Here is a 14,657-nt window from a genome sequence, read left to right on the forward strand (position 1 = left end):
TGCAAACTAACATTTCTTTTATATGAAATACACAATCAGTATACACATCTTTGATTCTCTTTTTTTTCTTTACATGGAAGTTGTTCAACTCAAAATCCACTAAGAACCACACGTTGGTATTAAGTCCACATATTTTTTAAGTCTCTTGAAGTTCCTCTTCCCTCTTTCCTTTTCCTTATAACTGATCTGTTGAAGAAGTCAGATCATCTTACTACAGTCTCTGGATCTTCCTGACTGTGATCCCTGTGATGGGCCTCATACTTCCCGTGCCTTCCATTACCTGTGAACTGCTCTTGGAGCACCAGGCTGTGATCGGATTCAGGGTCAACTGGTTTAGCAAGACCACACCTCCTAGGCGATGTTACATAAATGAAGACTGGTAGTTTCTTTTTTGTGCGGATATTCTGTTTTTCTTAAGTGAAATAAGTACAAACTAATTTTTTTGTAAAACATCTATGATTTAAAGATATTCTACCAGCTTTGCTTAATATTTATAAACAAACAAATTCTGAAAAACCTCAGGCAGAAATGATACAGTTCCGTAACACAACACCAGGACAACTGAAACAGAGCCAATCATCACTGGTACAACCCCTGAAAAATACTGTCAACCGTTAAGTACTGAACTCACCTGCTGGAAGGCTTGAATGGTAGCGGAGTAAGAATGAAGAGACAGACAAAATTTCAACAAATTCTGCTGCAGAGGTGACAGAAACTGAAATGCAGCTTCCAATATTGCCTGATAATAGGAATAATCAGTACCTGCCAAGGAAGAAGATTCACCAAAATAACCACGCATGACTAGAGACATCCAAATAAGATCGTTCATGAAGTGCACAATAGCAGCATTTTCAGCACTACACCTGCCGGCATGCCGAGCACTCCCGGCACGTTCAATGCACTTGCACTCTCTCTGACTTCTTCTGTTCTGACCTCTCCCTCTCCTCAGACTGCTGATGTCCCATTAGGACGCCTACCTATTTCCTTACTGGTGTACCTGACGCGATCACCTACTCGGGGAGTCACCTGCAGCCCCTGCCATGCCTCACCACACCAGGTAGACCTCCTCTTACTTAGCTCCCGTTCTTTGCTTATCTCTTTCACTCATCACATTATTTACTAAATTCACTGTCTACCCCTCCCCACATGATCTTTTAACCACCGCACAAAGAAGGTATGACTTATTTATCTCTGTTTTCCCCATGCCTAGTACATGCTATCTACTCAAATAACCCAACAAAACTGAGCGGTGTGATGAGGAAGTACAAAGTATTAAAAGATAGTGATGAAACTGTAGTTTGGGGAGAAAGAGTTAAGGAAACAACTGGAAAAAACTGTATGAGGGAAGAAAACCAACATGTATCAGTACAAAAAAATCCCCAGATGTACTGTTAAAGGAAAAATACAAGGTACAAAACAATGTATGTAGCAAGTTTACACTGTAAGAGAGAATGAAAAGAATACATATGTATCTATTTATAATTTTTAAAAAAACATGGAAGGCTAAACTACTTTAAATTGTTATAAAAAGCAGGGAGAAAAATGGAAGGAATGAGGACAGGGATGGAACAAAATTTTTCTGTGCATAGGCTTTCGTACAGCTTGACTTTTGAATCACATATTTCCTATTGAAATTTTTTGAAGAAAAATATTAACATTTTAAAAAGCAAAATATAAAAGTTCTATACTACATTAGCATCTTCTAAATAGAAAAAGAGACCAAAAAGGAATACCTTACAATGTGGCCCAAATATTCATGGTGACTATCTTTGGGTGATGGGACTATGAAAATTTCAGGAAAACTGTTTAACATACTTTTATGATGAGTTCCCAGAATTTACACTCCCCTAACTTTCACCAAGAATATATTATACTGATTATCATTAATACTGATGAAATTTCATTTTAAATATCAGAGTTCAAATTTCATTATAAACCCATTTTGTTAAGTTTTATGAAATCATAACCTAAAGGTAAATGATATTTTTGATAACTCAACTCTAGTTGATTCTAAATTACAGAACTAAAACTTACAGATGCTTGTTCAAACTTTTACATACCTACATCTCAAAAACAAGAATCAGACTTGACTTTCAAAATATGTATTATTTTAATAAAAATCAATTCAGTTAAATATTACTGGCAGTCACACAATATCCACACATTTCTTCTTCAACAAGTTCTTATACCTGCTGATGTAGTATTCAAGGTTTTAGACACGTGTACTAGCATCTTTGACTATTAATGTTTATACTCTATATAGCTTATATTGAATTAGAGAATGTGAAAACATAGCATAAACTGTAAACCAGTGATACAGTTTACACTGTCATTAATTTGACACCTTGACACTCAAGTTATGGGTGGCTGGTAAGCATAATGGAAAACATTTTGGATGGCACTAACTTAATGATAACAAATGTAACAGATAATAGATCAGTTGTGTAATTAGTTCATAACAAAAAAAAGAATGAATCAAATCTGATGATTATTAAGTTAATACTAAATGATTGTAAATGAATTTGATTTCCACTTTTAATAAATAACACAAAAGAACAAAAGCAAGGGGGGTGGTAGATCACAGGTAGTGCTTATAGCCAACGTTATAAACTGCTTCAAAAGTACGTATTAGTCTGTGTTGGCTCTGCTGGCTACCACCCAAATCTAGTCATTAAAGATAAAAATGTCTTCCATTAACCACCATGCCACACATACCGTGAAAGAGACTGTTTTTCTACTACTTTCCCAGACACCAAAGTCAAAGAAACATTTGCTTCAATTTTACCGTGATGATCTGATGATCCAATTTTTTGACTGGCTTCTACAAAATTCCAAAATTTCTCTTGACTGTCTTCTGCTAAAAACTCACTGGGAGAAAAGGGGGAAATATCAGAAATAAAACAACTTAATAAAATCTTCTAATATAAGCTATAGTACTAAAGAGAGTAGAAATAGGTTTTTAAGTTTCTAAATGTCCATAGTTTGGCTTTGAATTTATTTCATATATTATACTTAAGCATGTATAATATGTATTTTTTAAATGATAAGCAAGTCTTAATAGCTTATTAGCTACTAAGAACTAATTAGCTTAGTAGCTCATTCACTTAATAGCTTCCTAGATGTCCTTAAGAAATGAGAATCATAATGTACAGGAAGTCCCAATATAGGGAAAGCTTAGGAAACCCCTTGGTGACAGTTCTGGCACCAGTGGGAGCAGAATGAGGCGCTGATAATTCTAGGACAGTTCTGCTCACTTATTTTCTGAAAGACCTTAAGAAGAACTTTAAAAAAAAGTTTGCCTCAGTTCTCCCAAGGAAAACATAAACCCTAGAAAAATTTTTGAGGTTAAAGGCAGCATGTTGTAATCCTTTAACATCCATAAATGCAGATTTTCAAGATCACCAAGTTTTAAGTTAGCACTGACCCAATAATATCAGGTCTGAGGACTTAATGCCATCTTAGTTTTTCTTCTTGACCTTACACTACTGACCTAAAGTAATGGCCATTCTAACTTTCCCTTCATTCAAGAGTCTGAAATCTTTATAAGAAAACGCATGTACTAATTGAATGATTCATGTAAACTGGCTATTTTTCTCCTCCAGACATAATAATGATGTAGTGGCGATCTTTCACTGCCTTAAAGCAAACTACAGATCTGGGTCTCAGCTTACCAGCCAAAGAAAGGCTTTCCCATTACTTGTCAACATGGAGTGTACAACTCTCACTCTACTCCACAGCTAGACACAGAAATATGGGAAAAGTAAGAAACATTTCCTGGTATTGCACAGCTTCTCTAAAAATAGGTTTCTGAAAACATCCATTATTATAATGTATTAAATTAGTGCTTCCTTGAGTATGACATTTTTCTAGGCTTTCTAGTAACAGACAGAGGCATCATAACAACCTTATAATACCTTATAGCTAAAAAAACAGGTCCTAAACAGATAATTATGAAATGTTAGTAAACATTAAATTCATAAATGAAGGCTGCATGCACAATTCAGGCTGGCAGAAGGGAGGAGGGACACACATTCATCAGGTGGAGCGGTGATAACACGGATTCACTGAAGCTAAGACCCTCCTGTAAAGGCCATATACAAATAAATAGATGTTTTCCAAATTTCAGGGAAACGTCTTGAAACACCTTCTTTAGCATCCCCCACATAAATGAGTCTCACAATGTTTAAGTTTCAAACAATCTTAAGAAAATTGCTAGATGCCCTGAACTAATCCAGGGAAGGTAAGAACAATGTGAGATATTATTAAGAGGAATGCTGCCATTGTTTACAGTATACTTAAGTCTGTTTGCTTTTTGTTTTAAACTGTTTTTTGGCTTCTTATACCTATTCCACTGAGTAAAAAAAAATCTATAGTTTTACAGAAGAAATTCTAAGGTATTCTGGGATTTGTTTTAAAATATTCCAATGGGGGAAGGGAGGAGGGTAATGGTGGTCATGGTTGTTAAACTTGAGTTGATAACTGTGAAAACTGGCTGACAGGTAGGGGAGGGCACATTCTCTCCACTTAACAGGTGTTGTGAAATGTCTTCACAAAAATTTTTAATCTACAGCAAAAGTAAAAAGCTGGAAACAACCTGAATGTCCTCCTGGGAGCATAAATTTGGTAGTAGTAAAGTTACTGTGGGAGGTCCCCACTGGTCCTCTTTCTACACAGAACTAGTAGAAGGTAAGCATCTAAGGAGGGGTCACTGTGTGACAGGCACTGAGCTCAACATATTCACCTGTGTCCTTAAGTCCTCATAGCCACCCCGAATGATAACCATTTTCAGAATAAAAAACCATAATTCAAAGAGGTTATTAACTTGCTTAAGGGCATAGAAGTGTTCATGAGAAATCTGGAACGTAAACTCCTATTTGATTCATAGCTCTGTCAGGCTGCATTTGTGGGCCATTATTAACATCTGGCACTTGATAAATGATGATTGGTTTCAATATTAGTAATAGTACTTTACTTACACAGTATTCCTGTTAGTAACTATAGCTGCTCAAATACATTCAGAGATTTACTTCAGGTCCATATACATCACTTCATGGACCATCACAAAGCTCCAGCCCCCTCATGAGCATCAGGCCCAGTCTAAAAATACACACAGCAGTATTTCTAGTCCCTCCAAGCTAGATGCAAGGAAGGCAAAAGGTCTGTGGTAACCACATTCCTTGACATGCGGAGAATTCTACCCCTTCGCCCTCACCCAAATAGACAGAGCTGTGACCCCCCAGCAATGCTGGCTGCAGACCTGGGAGGGAAGAATGGGGGACTCAACCGGCTCTGGAGGTGAACGGGGAGTGGTTCCACATAAGCACAGCTCCTCTGGGTTCCCTACTTGTCCCATTACCTTGGCAATCTCTGCAAATGGCCTCAGAGGAGGACTAAAAGAGGGAACCCAAATAGCAAATGGCCAAGAGGTCAGGAAAAGGGGTGATGTCTGTGATGGGGAAGTTGATGAAGGAAACGTGTACAAGACTCACTTCAGAAATCAAAGGAACTAAGAACAACTGACCAATAAAGGCTGACAATTTAGCATACTTTCTCAGAAGTCCCTAAGTGTATGTCACAAGAGTCTTCTACAACAAGGTACAGAAACCAGGAAATCAGTGAGAGAATAACAGGATGTGATTCAGTTAAAAATGTTAAGCAGAATATCATCAAACATCTGTCAGTTAACTGCACAGAAGTGTCCACAGAGTGAGGGTAAATCTCAATGACCTGGATCTACACCAGACGAATCATCCAAAATAAGATTAGCAAAAAGGAAAAAAACAAGTTTAGTTATTATGGTCCTGGCTCAGCCCCGAACAGCCTTCGGTCCCCTCACTTTGGAACCACCCTAAATCTAGTAAGTTCTGCCATTTGAGGAGCTGGATCCACTTAGCAAACTAGTTTTTACAACATCACTGAAACACACGCAGGGGTTTGTCCGGGTGTTGCTGGCTTTGTGTTACGATTTTATTGCTGACAAAAGGGAGGCACAGAGAAACGGACGGACGCATGGATGGCAGGAAGTCTGGGAGTCTGCTCAGCAAGTCAAGACCACCTCCTACGTGTCCCACCTTCCCACTAGCCCTCTCAGCAAACCAAATGAGGCTCCTCCTCAGGAGATGCAACTATGCGTAACACAAGCCACATAACATGCCCTTTTTTCTAGGGACTAAGAGGAAAATGTTAGAAGATGAAATGCTAAGTTGAAGATCATAATGGTAGACACCAAAGTTAACTGAAGTAATGCAACAGAAAATTTCTAGCACTATCAAATTCTGAGATGTATGCTTTAGAAACATTCTCTGCAGGTCCTAGCTATGTATTGAGTATATAGTAAACTGTCTATTTATAAACAAAAAATTGACTGAAAAATAGGTATTATCTGGTTATATTTACATTATGAACACTACCTAAAAAGTAATTTCCCAAAAAATCATATATTTTATCAATTTTAAGACACTGTTGATTTTAAGACATATCATTGTTTTATGAAACACTAATGAAAACTGCTAACAATTTTTGTTTAAAGGTAACATCTTGATTTGATTAAAATGCATCTTACAAGAGATTAAAATCTGGCCATTTCCTCAGCTTCCCCCTGCACTCTCTTATCTTGGGGTCTTCTTTCAAGTTCGTAGGAGGGGCACATCCTCTTTCCCACACCTCGCCAAGCTCTTTCCTGTTCCTTAAAACATCTCTCAAAATGTCCAGATAAATTTCCTTTAAGTAGAACTCTCTTCCCTTATTATCATGTTTATATTTTTCCTGAAAAATAACAAGATACTTTAACTGCTGCAATATATTTGTCAAAAAAAGCCCCTAAGAATCTTACAAGCCCACACAGTCCTACCCCACTGTCAGAGTCTATGTTCTAAAAGCCTCTGATGAGCACACAGTACAGTATGCTCTGAAAGCGTCTGACTAAATGCATGTGATGGTGACAATCTTACTGCCTAAAAAGCTCCTGAGTATTCACCAGCAGAGCCTACATTTCTACTCAAACATGTGAAAGGAAAAAATAAGTCTTCTTACCTGGCTTCTAACAACAATGGAGTGGAAAACCATTTTGTCGTAAGAGAGGTTGTAATGGCTTTTGAATCTGCCTTTACTGAGGAAAACAGCCATAGTCCAGTGAGTATAAACAGAAGTCCCATTTTACAGCAAACCCCTATAAAGGGAAAGAAAAAAAAAAGTTTTACTACAAGGAAATGTTTAAACCTGAGTCTGAATACTTAGAGACACAAAGTAACATGAACACTACAGAAAAACAGAAACGCTTCTGAATATAACAGCTCCTCCTATCTAAAACGTTCAGTAGATATTTGCTGAGTGAGCGATACCTAACTAAAGGTGTGCGGGTCACCACTGCACTCCTCCCCCTAGAGGCTCTGCGGCACCTCCCAGGGCACCTGGTCTGCTGAGCACTGTATGAGGTCAGCTGGGGTCACAGCAGGTTGCACACGATCATACTTAGGAAGCCCTGGAGTAAATAAAGCTGACTGATGGCAAGACATATGATGGGTGTGACAGGCTGAACTGTGCCCCCAAGAAGATGTGTAAGTCCTAACTCCCAGTACCTCACAATGTGAACTTATTTGGAAGTAAGGTCTTCATAGAGGTAATCAAAGGGAAATGAGGTCATTACGGTGAGACCTAATTCCTTAGACCAGTGTTATTAAAAAAGGGAAATTTGGGCACAGAAACAGGCATGCAGAGGGAAGACTAGGTGAGAGACACGGAGAATGCAGGTAAAGACAGAGGCACACCTCAGAATCATACCAAAAGCCACGGAACACCTGGGGCTACAGAAGCTGGAAGAGACAAAGAAAGATCCTCCCTGTAAGTTTCAGAGAGCACACAGTCCAGGGACACCTTGATTTAGGACTCCTGGCTTCTGAGGCTTTAAGACAATAAACTGTGTTGTTCTAAGCCACCCAGTTTGTGACATTTTGTTATAGCAGCCCTAGGAAGCTAAGACACTGGGTCTCGAATGTACACTCAAATATAGGTTTGACATGAGGAAATCTGAGAACCAGCAGGTCCCCTTCTATCATATATGTAAGGATGCTGGGGTCCTAGTACATCGGCACGGCCATAGAAGGCAGGCCTCCTGAATCCCAGCAGCAGCCTCGCCAAGCACACCAAGATCTCACAGGGTCTTTCAGAAAAAGGTCTCCAGCTGCAGACTACTGGGCTCTGATTTTTCATCCTGGAGTCAGCCTAACAGAACCCTATCCAGACGTCCCCCCTGGGCTACATTAAGTAGCATCCAGGTTCCACCCATTTGAAGGGGAACCGAAAGGGGACATGCGTATGTGGGAAATACTACACCACACTTGTGCTTCTGAGTATTTGTGTCTAGCAAGGCTCTCCCCAGTTTCTCAATACTGGTTATAAAATTTACGGCAGGGGGGACAGTTCATACTGGGGTACCGGTTAGTATCATCTTTTTACAAAAAGCATTATTTGTGTCAATATCCTGCTTCATTTAACACACAGTATCTCCAAAGAACAATGGTCAAAAACAAAAAATCTATACCAAATAGGAAAGTTGCCTTCAAAAGAATTTTAAGTTCAGGCACTGCCAGCTTCTTCGGGAACAAAACTTTAGTATGTTTACAAATAAGGCCCTGAAAAGGCTGCTGGCAGCAGGAGCAAGAGCTCCAGGAAAAGAAGGTGCAAAAACTATCCCGGGAAGATTAGGGTGGCCCTTTCCCTGCCGGCGCATGGCCCACGGGAACACTTCCCACCCCACCCCACCCCCTACATTCCACTGAAAACAAAGTCACCTGGAAAAAAATGTAATATCCAATAATGTCTATAACTGTTGAATCACTATGTTGTATACCTGAAACCGACACTGTATATCAACTATACATAAATTTAAAAAAAAACTGCCCCAGAAAGGCACTAAAAATATATATATTAACATTTGTGAAGACTTGGGCTTACCAAACTAGACCTCTGACAATGAAAGCCGCTCTTGTTGGGGGGAGGAGAATAGGGGGCGTCACTTCAGGAATGTAGCAGAAGTTGCCGACATTTCTTGCAAAGGAGTAAGCAAAGACCCAAACTTCTCTATTCAACTTCCAAGCACTCAGGAACTCTCTCAGACACCGCGCCCTGCAGGTCCACGGGCTGCGGCCCCACACACCACTCCGCCTGGCAGCACAAACCATGGTTCGCGGGCAGAGAAAACCTTTCAGTCAGGGACCTGGGAGCAATTTCTGAGGCTGCTACTCACTAGCAATTTAACTAGTAGTCACCTAGTAATTTCTCTGACCCCGACTTTCCCAGATTCTCAAAGAGGAGTAACAGTATCTGCCTCACGGGGTCACTGTGGGAATGAAAAGGCAGGCGCTATGAAAATCACTTCCTAAAGGGCCAAGTACTACACCAGAATGCATTGTGCCAGTAAAATGTTTCCTTAAAGAAAAGACACTACCTTCTAAACCACAGAATAATACACCAACATTATCACAGAACCTCAAAAATACTTGGAAACATAGCCTCTGGCTGGGAGAAAGAGTCCTCCCCAAAAGGTACTAAGTTTCTACAGCAGAGACAGAGAATATGACCTATGTTCACACAGTATTATGCTGCAGAATGTTTACAATTTTTCCTGAAGGGGCCCCGCCCCCCAAAAGGGTGATTCTAGATGAGAAATTTTAAAGCACTGCAAAGCAACCCAGGCTGACTGCATGCGTGGAGTGGCCCGGGGGCTGGGAGGAAAAAAGCTCCCTGAGGGACCCTCAGCATTTACTGAGCAGTCACTCTGGGCAAAGCACCGTAAGAGGCGCCGTGCAGACCTGACGTTATCCAGCCCGCCGCACAACGCAGGATTCAGCAGGTCCTGGAGGGCAGCGTGTCTACTCTGTTCACACAGCAAGTGGCACATGCCTGGCAGACAGTATACTGTCTGTGAACACACTGCATAATGATGACACACTGTCACTCCTGCTCTAACAAGAAGAAAATGGAAGCTCAGAGAAGCTGACTAACTTGCCTGACTAATGACCAGCAATGCTTGGAACCCACATCTGCCTTTTTTAAAGTCCTACAAAGCCAGGCTACCTCCCCAGGTGCTCTGGCTGTACAAGGGGTTAGGGCCTCAGACTCTGCAGACCCCAAGTGACAGAGGGCTTTCTTTTGAGAAGGACTTTTCTAGGGGCGGATTCCTTGGGACACAGGTAGCTGAGAGAGGGACAGTTTCACTTGAAACTCTGGGCCTGATGCTGGGACCCAAGCCAACCATCAGCCTCACAGATCCATATTTAGGCTGGCTTTAGGGACTGAATGTGAGCTCCTCAGAGCAGGGAATTTTGTCACAGCCACATGCCTCACATAATGCCTGGAACATAGAGAGCACCCAAAATAAAATAAACGAGTAATGCTTCACTTAAGGGACGGATAAAAGCAACGGGAATAAAGGAAGTGGGGCACCGAGAGGAAAGACGTCTGAGACATCGGAAAACTGTATGCCCTGACTCCCCACAGTGCCTCTTGCAATAGACAGAGTTTTAACAATAGGCAAGAGTTCTGGGGCAAGGTTCGGCACCATTAGAGATGGGAGAGGGGGCAAAGCTGTACGTCAGGGAGGAGCCTTCCCACCCTGCCAATACATCCTTGAGGCCACAGGTAATGCCAGAGGAAAAGGTTGTCCAGAGACGCTGAAGAACCTCACTGAAGTGGCCTTTTAACTGAGGACACCTTCATTTGACAAGATCCCCTATCAGTCTGACCCTAGTGGCCCTTAAATGTTGCTTACAGAGATGAATAGTCAGAGAAATAATAGCTGTCAGAGTCTGCAATGTGGCATTGCGTGATCCTACCCATAATGCTTGTGGTATGGCAGGTAAATTAAAAGCACACTTTAACACATTCTAGGCCCAAATGTATCATCTGTAAGATCCAGCCTCGGGCCCAGTTTCCTTAGTTTAAGTCACTGAACTTCAGTAAGATATTAGAAATATTAATTAAAATTACATTATGGCAAATGCTTTTTTCACAACTGGAAAACAGGACAGGCATAAAATTCTAAGTCATCACCAACTTTTTCTTTTTTCCATTTCTAAACTGAAGATCAGAGCTAACAAACATTTTTTGCCTAATTATATTTTTTTATCAGAGCTAACAAACTTTAAAAATAACTTGCACCCTGCTAGCCATCTGAGTTTCAACACACATGACAACAGCTATAGCGAGTAAAAATAACAGGAAGTACCCTTTAGAGAAATAAATTGACTTCTCATATAATTAAACAGTATACACTTACACCTATTAGCAAAAAAAATTTGTTGTGAACCACACAGATCTAACTTCTGATAAAAGTAGTTCCTATACATCTGATGTGAAAATGATTACAAGTAACTGCAGAAGTCTAACAATTTTCTACAAGAGTTCTTCTATTCCCCTCAAGCTAAGCATGTGTTGTAAAGGTGCCACGCTGCCGTACAAAGCAGTATTTCCTTTAATAAAAATGAGTTTCAGCTAAATTTATTAAAAGTAAGGCAAGTGGAAGGGCTACAATCATCCCAAACTTTGTGGTGTCGTTTAAAAGCTATTTAAAATGTCTTCAAATATCACACTAAAACTGGCAGGCCAGTGCACGGTGGTTTCCAAAATAGAGTAGCACAGTAAGGCGTAAGACCCCAGCACTCAAAATGAACAAAATATGCTAGTTCTCATATTTCGCAAGAAATGTAAAATACTGTAGAGATTCTGGCCAAGGAACAGAACAAGTTCACATCCAGAATTTATGGGCGAGGTACGCAAATCTTACTCTGCGGGCAGGTCCCACACTGAAAGTGAAACCAGATCATTCAATTTGCAGCCAACAGATCCTGGTATTAAATGAAAACCGCAACCTTTGTGCACCCCCCGAATTTCAGGGGAAACAGAAACCTATAAAAAGATCAAGTCGTTCTCCAATGAGAGTCCTGCAGAATGCACGTTCTCAACCTACTTAGGGTCAGGCTTGGTCAGAATTTAAGGCAGGGCACGTTCCCCCCGTCCTGCAGCCCTGAGCCACATGAGTGTCGCGCGCGTCCGCGAAGGTCCAGGGCAGCCCCCAGGCCCCCCGCACAGACGGTCCCTCGCCCAGACGAGCACTGACGGACAAGTCGGGGCACTCGCAAGTGGGGCAGGGCCGGGCACGGGAGTGGAACCTGAGGCCGGTAAGGACGGACGCTCAAGGTGACCGGGGCACGGGGTCGCCTCCTGCCCGGCCCCTCTCGGCGCCCACGAGCCCTCCCCACGCCGCCCGGGGGTACCTGTCACCGGCCGCGCCGCCACGGCATTCGCGCCGCCCGCGTCCCCTTTCCTGCCCATGGCGGGCCGCGCTTCGTCCGCGACTGTGCCTGCGACAACGCCGGGGCGGGGCGGCAGCGGCGGCGGCTGCGCCAGTGAGCGGTCGACACGCGCCCTTCCCGCGGCTCCGCTCCCAAGCCGGCCGCGCAGCGCCAGAGCCCAGCGGCCGACCGCCCTTTCCTTCCGCTTCAGACCCGCGAGGGCGGGAGGACTTCCGGCCACCGAGTCGCAGCCGCGGCGGGAGAGCGTCGCGCGGCTGCCATCTTCCTCTGGGAAGTCCCTGCCGGTGTTCTCGCCGTCGCGGGGTCGGGCGGCAGCCCCGGCGGCCCGCTAGTACCCGAGAGCTTCCGGAAGGTGAGGCCGGGCAGATCTGCAGCCTCTGCCCGCCTGGGACTCTGGGGCGCCTCAGAGCCCCTCCTTGAGCCCCTCTAGTAAAAGCACTCTTGCCCAAGGAAGGACAAAACGCTCCACGGTTCCGAGCATCTAACGCTTTTATCTTAAACCGTAAACTTTGATAGCGTCCTTTCCAGGGATCGTGGGCGAGGACGATTGACACTGGCAGGAGCGACAGTCTGCAGACCTTCCTCTGCCCTCGGAATCCTCGCGTGTGGGGCGAGGCGGGCGGCACGTGTAAGTCTCTGTGCCACCGGGCAGACCGTTCTGCCCGCTCAGAAATAAATACCCGTTGAAGGCTATACTGTTAACTGTTAAGTGAACTAAAAACCTAAAACACTCCCACAAGCACGTACCAAGTGTCAAGTCTTGAGTGGCTGGATTACCTGGCACAGCCGGCGCCCCCCTGTGAGTCACCGCGGGGACTGGAATCGGTTTGTGCTCAAGTTCTTACCGGGCTGACTGCCGAGCTTCCCGTTGCCGCTGGAGCCAAAGGAGTGGAAATAATTTTAAGGACTGGAAATAGGCATTTTAAAATTCATTTCTTGAAAGAGCATTTGTGTTAGTACATTCCCATTGTGTTTTCCGCCCCTCTTTAAATCACTCCAGGTGATGCTTACACAAAAAGGCAACTGTTTTTTAATTCACCGCATTACAGGGTTGGTTTTCTCTTTTTCCGTTTTAACTTGGTCTTCTGCTCTGTGATACATAAACAGTACCAATGTTTGCTTAGCTGTCCAAATTGAAGTGATAATGGAGAGCTTCCACGGAACTTGCATTTCTTTTTTCTATACCTTTCTCAGTTCAGTGCTATTATATTTGAGAACTAATAGATTTTTCTAATCTTTTCAACTTTTTATTTTGAAATAATTACAGAATCACAAGAAATTGCAAAGATAGTACAGTGAGGCCCCATGTACCCTCCACTGGGTCTCCCAGTAGTTACACCTCAAGTAACTGTAGTACAGTATCAAAACCAGAAAACTGACATTGGTAGAAAGTGTGTGTATAGTTCTGTCATTTTGTCACATGTATAGATTTGTGTAACCACCACCAAAATCAAGACACAGAACTATTCCAGTTCCACAAAGATATCCACTGGGTTAGGCGGAAAGAGGGACAAATAAATAGATGGAGCACCAAGGACTTTCAGGGCAGTGAGCTGATTCTGTGTGACATTCCAGTGCTGTATGCAAGTAGTTACGCATATGCAAGTAGTTACGCACGTGTCAAACCTAAAAAGTTACTCCACCAGTAGTGAAACGTAATGTAAGCTGTGGACATGAGGTGATAAGGACGTGCCCTTGTAGGTTTACCAGTTGTAACATGCGCTACTGTGGATACTGATAGTGGGAAAAGCTGTTCAAGTGTTTTGACAGGCATATGAGAACGCTGTACTTTCCGCTTGGTTTTGCTAGGAATCTAAAATTGCTCTAAAAGATAAAGTATATTTAAAAGGTAGAAATCAGAAACGTTACAGATGGCAGGAATACATGCGATAACCTAGTCTGTTTTATAATGAAAAATAAGACTCAGGTTTTTAAAAATAATTAATAGACTTCATTTTTAGTACAGTTTTAATTTTACAGAATAATTGAGCAACTACTACATGTAGTTCCATATACACATTCCCACACCAGCACCCAGCATCTAATACAGAATTTCCCAAGTTATTAACATCTTGAATGAGTGTGGCACATTAGAGGTACATCCATACAACGGAATCTTTGGAATAACTTTCAGTTGGAATAATTTCCAAACCACATATCTGACAAAGGACTGGTGTCTAAAACATATAAAGAACTCTCAAAACTCAATATTGTGGAAATAATATCAATACATTATTGTTGACTAACACCCATAGTTTATGTCATGGTTCATTCTTAGCATTATATAGTTTTATGAGTTTTCACAAATGCATAAAAACATGTATCCAACATCACAGTTTCATACAG

The 14,657-nt window shown here is 42.2% G+C and overlaps 1 protein-coding gene across 5 annotated transcripts in view; it reads right to left on the reverse strand.

The window, feature by feature from the left end:
• Nucleotides 1-13,017, reverse strand: part of UGGT1 (UDP-glucose glycoprotein glucosyltransferase 1) — a 112,492-nt gene extending 99,475 nt beyond the window's left edge. For 4 of the 5 annotated variants that reach the window (XR_012133442.1, XR_012133443.1, XM_073241616.1 and 1 more), the window contains exons 1-4: nt 12,273-13,003; nt 7,033-7,168; nt 2,786-2,868; nt 632-762 (exon numbers count right to left, since the gene is read on the reverse strand). Coding sequence is in view for 2 of the 5 variants with exons in the window: in XM_073241616.1 (XP_073097717.1) it covers nt 632-762; nt 2,786-2,868; nt 7,033-7,168; nt 12,273-12,330 (408 nt within the window). In the remaining 3 variants the exon portion in view is untranslated. Of the gene's footprint in view, nt 1-631; nt 763-2,785; nt 2,869-7,032; nt 7,169-12,272 lie in introns of all 5 variants that reach the window. The other variant, XR_012133445.1, reaches the window with a different exon arrangement.
• Between the last annotated feature and the right edge of the window lie 1,640 nt (nt 13,018-14,657).

This window comes from Manis javanica, chromosome 7, assembly GCF_040802235.1.
Source record: "Manis javanica isolate MJ-LG chromosome 7, MJ_LKY, whole genome shotgun sequence".
Taxonomy (NCBI): domain Eukaryota; kingdom Metazoa; phylum Chordata; class Mammalia; order Pholidota; family Manidae; genus Manis; species Manis javanica.